General features: G+C 52.4%; 1 protein-coding gene across 1 annotated transcript; it reads right to left on the bottom strand.

Moving 5' to 3' along the window:
- Positions 1–6,313: 6,313 nt before the first annotated feature.
- Positions 6,314–7,577, bottom strand: LOC136351846 (uncharacterized). The gene is made up of 4 exons (XM_066304269.1): positions 7,257–7,577; positions 6,949–7,164; positions 6,497–6,870; positions 6,314–6,353 (listed from the first exon to the last, which is right to left on the bottom strand). The coding sequence occupies exons 1-4, from the start codon at positions 7,575–7,577 to the stop codon at positions 6,314–6,316; spliced, it is 951 nt and encodes a 316-aa protein (XP_066160366.1).
- Positions 7,578–7,881: the final 304 nt, after the last annotated feature.

The raw sequence follows: 7,881 nt of genomic DNA, 5'->3' as shown, positions 1-7,881 counted from the left end.
GCTCATCCGCATCTGTTCGCCAGTTCTTCCGAATCTCGAGGACGAGATTCTGTTTAAGGGGGGTAGGTTTGTCACACCCTAAAAATCCTAAATATATAAATTATTGTTTAATTGGAATTATTAGAATTTATTTTAAAAGCCTAGAAGAGAAGATCTAATTTTAATTAATAAATTCCAATATAAAATGGGGCCAGATAAAATTTCATTAAATACTTTGCTTAACTCTATAATTCCTAGATTTTTCTGGGATTTATTAGAGCCAAGGAGGTATTTTTAATAAATGGAATTGCATTTCATGAGTAATTTAAATTGGAAAAGGTTTTAAAAGTCTCTTTTGGCTTTGGGCCTAAAGTCGGCCCAAAACCTTCTCTCTCTCTCTCCTGGCCTAGTCCAGCCCGCAGCCGAGCCGCCCGCTCGCGCGCGCGCGTCCGCCCGCTGACAGGTGGGGCCCACCTGTCAGGGCCGTCGTCTTCCTCGCGCCGTCGCCCGCCCGAACCCTAGCGCCTCGTCGCCGTCGTCTCCTTCCAAATCCAGCCGCCCCTTTCCGTTTCCGGTGAAATCAATAGAGGGGAAATGATCTTCGGGATCTCCTCTACCTTTTCTCTTTTGGAATCGTCGGCTAAATCGTTTGGAAATTCGCGGATTCGATCTCGAATCGGATTCGCCTCTCTCTCCTCCGAACCCTAATCTTTCCTTCTCGTCGCCGGTCGCCGTGGGCCTTCGCCGCCGCCTTCCAACCCCTATGAAAGGACCCCCAAGCCCGCCGCTACCTGCCGCCACCCTCGCCTTCGCCTCTCGTCACCGGTAGAGCCCTAGCACCGTGTAGCCTAGCGCCGCCGCCGTCGCCGTTCGTCCAGCCGTGCGTCGCCGTCGCTCTGGTCATCGTTGCCGCTCGGGAAAGTCGCCGTCGTGATCGCCAAGTCATCGCCGACCTCATCCGCCCCTCCGTCGTCGCCGTAGGCCGCCGGAACACCGTCGCCGTCATCAAGCCGAAGGTCGCCGCCGCTTCTTCCTCGTCGCCGTCGCCGTCCGTTGATCTTCCGCCATTGTTTTGGTCACCGGTGAGTTCGCTGCGTCGCCCTCTACGTGTTGGTGTCCTCCGTTCGCGTCGTCGCGCCGTCGTTCGCCGGCGAGCTTGCGCGCCCGAGCCGCCGCCGGTGGTGACGTCACCGCTGACGTCATCATCGTCGTCTCCCGTGGTCCGGCCGTGGACCGGTCGATCTCGGCCGTTCGTTTTGGATGGAAAGATCTCGGCCGTTCGTTTCTGTGAGCCGCCGCCGTGCACCCGGTTCACCGCGAACCCTAGCCGCTGACGCAATAATTCTCTTTTCCTTTTCAAAAATAATTCATTATTGCGTCATAATTCAATTAAAATCTAAATAAATGATTTAATCCGATTTAATCTTTGAAAATTCATAACTAATTCATCTAGCTCGGATTTAGTTGGTTCAAGTCTCTAAATTTTTCTAAAATTGAGATCTACATGTTAAAAATATCCACATGTACAGTTCATGCTTGTTTATGTGTTGTTTTGGTGTTTTGCTCCTTTCTGTTTAGATTCCGACGTTTCCGGAGAGTCCGTTTTCGCAGGAGAAGAATTTGAAGAGTTCCAAGGCCAGCAAGGCAAGTCACACAGATCCCAAACAACCCTTTGAGCATGTTGATCCCGTTTAAAGCTATTGTTTCTATTCAACTATTGCATTTATTTTCGAATGTCATTGGGTGGAATTAACCTATTGTTTGTTATAGCCCTTTTGTTCTTGATTACTTTATTCCTTGATACCTTGGGTTATTATAACTTGACTAGTTGGGCTATATATATTGGTTCAGCTAGATATTAGATATGATTGCTTAGCCATGCTTAGAAACATTAGCACACTATTGGGATAACTTATGACTCACTATTATTTAATGATGGCTTAATGATAGTTCACGATGGTCAATCGTGATTGGTTAATTAATTACTTGCCAACTAAAACTTGATAATGGTGGGTTGTGAGCACATGGTTTTGAGAGTCGTGCTCATGACAATTAAGGACCGGTTCACGAGTTTCGGTTGTGAAACATTAACCGTGCCAACCACAAGCCAGCGTGGGCAACGGCTTTACCTTTTGTATAGCATGGTTCATTGCGGAGCACCAGACTGAGAAGTGGCGGAGATAAGCCCACGGGGGTCGCTGGGGAGTCCATGCCTTGTTTATAAGGGGGTGATTATGATCCAGGAAAGGTGCGCTGTGGTGGATTGTGTTGTGCGAGGGGTACTGTCACAGCTCCTTTCCGAGGTACCGTGGTGGTATTGAGGCACATGGTGACATGTTGTGGGGCTGTGTCTTGTGGGTACAGTGGTACACCTCTGGCTAGAGTAAACTATTCGAATAGCCGTGCCCGCGGTTATGGGCGGGTCTAACAATGTCTTTCGTGATTAGTTTCACACTTCTCACCATAATAAAAGATGCTATAACTGGTAATAATTTGTTTAGCTCCTGGTTTGGAATGGTATATTCCTGGTTTGGAGATAGATCTGTACAGCCGGGCATGGTTGTTCAGGATGGTTGGGCCTGAGCAGCATGGGTGTCACGTCCTGATAAATTCATCCCGAATTAAAAATCATTCGCTAAAAGGAATAATAGAATTAATTAAAATTCGAAAAGAAATTGGCAAACACTAAAATACGTACAAGAAAAATTCAAATGTGGCCCGGAGAATTTTTGTTAAATTCTCCTTGGTCTAAAAGGAGCCCTCAAATTTTAGTGGAATTTTCAGAGCACAAATAATAATTATTAAGAAATAAACAAAGTTAAAAAGGTTTTATAAAAAGAAAAATCCCTAAAAGTCCCTTTCCCCCCCCCTTCCCCTCTTAGGCCGGCTCGGCCCAGCTCTCTCTCTCTCTCTCTCCTCTCCCCCGCGGCCCATCGGCCTCTTCCCCGCGCGCGCGCCGCTGACGGGCGGGCCCGCCCGCCACCCTCGCTGACGGGTGGGGCCCACCTGTCATCCCTGTCCTCCCGCCGCCTCGCCCATGCCCTAGCGCCGCCGCCGCCGCGAATCCCGCCGCCTCCCGCCGTCCACGCGCGCAATAAAGAGGGGGAAATCACTCCCCGTGATTACCTCTCTCTTTCCCCCCATTTTTCTCTCCCTCTCTCCCTCGGATTCGGTTGGAAACCGCTCCCCTAATCTCGCCGGCGCCATTGATGGCGGCCGACCTCCCGCGCCGGTTTCCTCCCTTCCCCGGCCACCCTCCCTCGCCCCGGCTCTATTTAAACCCTCCCCGTGCCTCCCTCCTCCGTTTCCGCCACTCGCCGCTCTTTCTCCCCGTCGGAATCGAGCTCGCGCCGTCGTCCTCTCTCTCCGCCGTCGCCGCCGAGCTCCGGTCCGCCGCCGTCGTCGCCTCGGACCTCCTCCCGCTTCGGCATCGCCTGCTTCAGCATCGCCGCGTCCTCGCCGATCTCATCCACCCCTTCGTTTCGCCCGCCGACCGCCGGAACGCCGCCGTCCTCGTCGACCCGAGCCACGCCGCCGCCTCTCTCCGCTTCGGTCGCCATTCCCGTCGTCGCCGTCGACCCGGGGTGAGCCGTGGGCCGCCGTTTCGCTTCCCCCTTCCCTCCCCTCTCTCGAGCGCCGCTCCGCCGTGCCGGTGGCCGCCGGCGGCGACCATCGGGGCGCGGGCGCGCTGCCTCCCGCCGGCCGCGCTGGCTTGGCCGCCCTCGGGCGCGCCGAGTGGCTGCCGCGTGGGGCCCGGCCGTCAGCCGCCCGCGCCCTCGGGTGCGGCTGACGCGTGGGACCCCCGGCGCCGGCCGGCGTAAGCCGCGTGCACCCGGTCCACCGTGGACCGTGAGGCTGCCGCGTGGGCCCCACTCCCGTGGACCCGGTCCGCGCGCCCCTCCCCTCGGCTGACGCAATAAATCCGTTTTTAAATTAAAATTTAAATGAAGAAATTCGTAAATATCCATTTAAAGAGCATATAAACTTCAAATGGCCATAACTTGGCCATTTGAACTCGGAATTGGACCGTTCAAGTCTCTAATTTTTGCTTAAGAAGCCAAGAACCCATTTTTGTGCTTTGTTTCTGCTTGTTATATGGAGTTTAGTAGAGTAAAAGCCTTTTCTTTTCCGTTGGTCGTGTAGACGCTGCAGCTTCGAAAGCTCCGCTCTTCGTGGAAGTTGAAGCCGACGTTTGGGAAAGCGAGCAAGGCAAGTCACATCATCCTTGAACATATTGAATCCCAGTTTATAAAATTATTTTGATTTAAATTATTGCATTATCGCTTTATTTAAATTCCCGCGTTATCACTGTTTTATTTAGCCATGCCTATTTACCTTTGTTAAGACATTATTATTGCTATTGTTATTATTACCTTGTTCACCCTAGGAAAATAAAACCCCAACTAGTGGGTACTCTATTCATGGTTCCACTGGTATGAATTTAGGTAGATGCTTCGCCGGTTAATTAGGCAACATTAGGTGGTTTTATAACTTTAGACTTTGGGAATTCTCATATCATTTGGACACTATGGAATGGTGGGCTTCTGTTGGAATTGGACACACACCTCCCCCTCTATTCAAAACCCCCAAAATGGTTTTAGGCTGGGCTCGAGGTGCGTGGTTGGGTTTTGTTAGTCGTACCTCGGGTACTATAAGGATTAAGCTCGGGCCTCTGTTGCAAAGCACTACCGTACTTCCACATGTCTAGTGGGTAAGGCTTAGTTTGTGGCTCAGTCTGGTTATAAACAAAAGTACACGGATGGAGATGGACGAAGTCGGGGGTCGATGGACATCTCTAGGACAAATGAAGGCTACACGAGCTGCGGCCCGGTAGTCGAGATGTTATGGCACAGGGCTGGTGTCCTGCTGCTAGGGGGCTCAATCCTGCCTGCCTGTCCCGGGGGTTCCGGCCGTAGGTGGGGTTGGGTCGGTACTCTTGTTTATGGCTAGGATGGGTTGGAAACTATGTCACGTCTTCCGTCCGTATACCGTGGTGGTATGTGGCACGTGGTTACACGTGAGGAAGATGTGTCTTGTGGGTAAAGATGTACACCTCTGATCAGAGTATAATCTATTCGAATAGCCGCGCCCTCGGTTATGGGCAAGCCGAGCAATGTACCCAAGTTAGTGTTTTAAATCTTAAAACCTGCTTAACAACTAAAATGTGGAATGGTTGGCCTGGGTTGGCTTGGGACGAGCTGGGACCCAGGGTCGGGTTGCCAGTTCGGTCTGAATCATCGTAGGCCTTGGGTTAAGGCAGGTTCGTGAGGGGTCACGGCCTTGATTAATAATACTGTGTAGCTCTAGGATCGTCTTTATAAAATGGCTTTGGGCAACTAAGTGACTTTTAAATGCTGTTTTCTGCAAAACTTAACCCCTATATCATTACCCCTTGTACCCCCTTGCATTAATCGTGCATCCGCCGGTGTGGCTTGCTGAGTACTGTGGTTGTACTCATTCTTGCTCTATCTTTCTCCCCTCTTCAGTAAGAGAAGCTTTGGAGAAGAAGTCTTAGGTGGAGTCTTGGCTTATACCCCAGTTGAGCGCCTGTGAAGATGGAGCCGTAGGCCCGCTAGTCCGCTGCTGTTTATTTTTGATTGTCAGGCCTTAAGTGCCTTTGTAATAATGTAAATATTATCGATATAATAAAGATGTGTATTTTTATAACATGTTTGTATGGTGTACCCCGGCTTTTCCTGCGCGGGGATTAATACACTAGCGTTCGGGAAAATGCAATTTTCTCGGTCGCGACAATGGGTGTGCTGTTTAGTGTTGATTAAAATTGATGATTAATTACTCTACTGTTTTATAATTCTCAAATGTTTGCTAAATGCTGCTTTTGCAAATGAGCCCTATATTATGCCATTCTTTGGTATCCTTGTGCACTTGCATATTTGCTGTGTGGTTTGCTGAGTATGTCATATACTCACCTTGCAATCATTCATCAGAGGAAGAGTTCTACAGTGATGCTGATGGTGTGGAGGATTAGGTGTAGCCCTGGTCAAGCTGCCTATGGAGTGGAGTCGTCTGCGCCGTTTATCTTTTTTTTTCCGCTGCTTAGATCTTTATTGATTGAGAGGAACTATCTACCTCTGTAATGACATTTTATGCGCTTATTAATTAGAGTAACAATTGTACTCTATTATCAATTTGTTATTGTGTGCCTCGGCTGATTCCTGGACGAGGGTTCACACACATGTAAGCGTTTGGAATTTTGGATAGAAATTCCGGGCCTGACACGAAAGTCTCAGCCAAATCCTGCAACAACGTGTCCTGGTGGCACGTCTTTACCACCAGGTCATCGACATACGCCTCTATATTGCGCCCTATCTGATTACTCAAAGTAATACGAGTCATACGCTGAAAAGTAGGGCCTGCATTCTTTAAACCAAAAGGCATAGTTGTATAACAAAAGGTGCCCACAGGAGTAATGAAAGCAGTTTTTTCCTCATCTTCCCTAGCCATGCGGAGCTGGTGATACCCAGAGTAAGCATCTAGAAAACACAAAAGGTCGTACCTCGCAGTGGAGTCGACTATCTGATCTATGCGTGGTAAAGGGAAGGGATCCTTAGGGCATGCCTTGTTGAGGTCCGTGTAGTCGATGCACATCCAGAGCTTGTCGTTGGCCTTCAGGACGACCACCGGGTTCGCCAGCCACTCTGGATGGATAACCTCTCGGATGAAGCCAGCCTCCAGGAGCCGCGTCACCTCCTCTCGGATGAAGGCTTGCCGCTCCGGGGCTTGGCGCCGCACTTTCTGCTGGACGGGTCGCACATCCGACCGCACGGCGAGGCGGTGCTCGATCACCTCCCTAGGGACCCTGGGCATGTCCGACGGCTTCCATGCGAAGACGTCGGAGTTTGCCCGCAGGAAGGAGACGAGCGCGCTTTCCTATTTGGCGTCCAAGGTACCGCCAATCTTGGCGGTCTTAGACGGATCATCGCCAAGGGGGATCTCCTAGACAGGCACCTCTTCAGCCGAGGTGAGGGGCTTCTTGGAGGCGCGGGACGCGGAGGCCTCCGGGGCCTGTGGCTCCGTGGCCACCGCGAGGTTGTCGGCGCGCTGCTCCGCGCAGGCGAGGGCGACCTTGACATCGCCAAAGACGGTGATGGGCCGCTGGGGCCCGGCATCTTCATCTGGAGGTAGGCGTAATGGGTGGCGGCCATGAACTTCACCAACGCAGGCCTGCCCAGGACCGCATTGTAGGGCAGATTGAGGTCCGCCACGTCGAAGTCGATCCGCTCGGTGCGGAAGTTGGTGGAGTCGCCGATGGTTACCGGGAGCTCAACGTGACCGAGAGGCCACGTGTGTCCCGGGGTCACGCCGATGATCGGCAGTGACGGCTGGAGCTTCATCCCCGGGGGCTTGAGCGCGTCAAAGACAGCCGGGAAGATGATGCTCAGGCTAGCCCCCCCGTCAACCAGGATGCGCTTCATCCTGACGTTGTGAATGGTCGGGGACACCACGAGGGCCAACTTCCCTCCACGAGCGAGCACTGTCGGATGGTCGCTCTGGTCGAAGGTGAGCTTCACCTCCGAGCAGCGCGCCTTCCGAGCCTCCTCGTGAGTTGGGACGGCGGCCAGAAGCTCTCGCCTCATGGCCTTGAAGCCTCGGCGGGAGGTGTGAGCGCAAGCCCCCCCCCCCCCCCCCCCCCGTCGAGTGTGGCGACGGTTCCCTGAGGCATTTGGAACTCCAGATCCTCGCTGTCATCACCATCATCGGCAGGGGCCTTCTTCTTGGCCTCCCCTCGCCAGTCATCGGCTGGGGTCGTGGGGGCTTTGCCCTCTCGTCGACCCTGCCGCTTCTCCTTATCGGCTTTCCGGAACCGCTCGGCCAAATTCTTGACCGAGCGGCAGTCGGCGAGTCTGTGCCGGTAAGTGTTGTGCACCGAGCACCACTTGT

The sequence above is a fragment of the Oryza sativa genome, chromosome 9 (assembly GCF_034140825.1).
Source record: "Oryza sativa Japonica Group chromosome 9, ASM3414082v1".
Lineage (NCBI taxonomy): Eukaryota > Viridiplantae > Streptophyta > Magnoliopsida > Poales > Poaceae > Oryza > Oryza sativa.
This window is presented reverse-complemented; position numbering and strand designations above follow the sequence as displayed.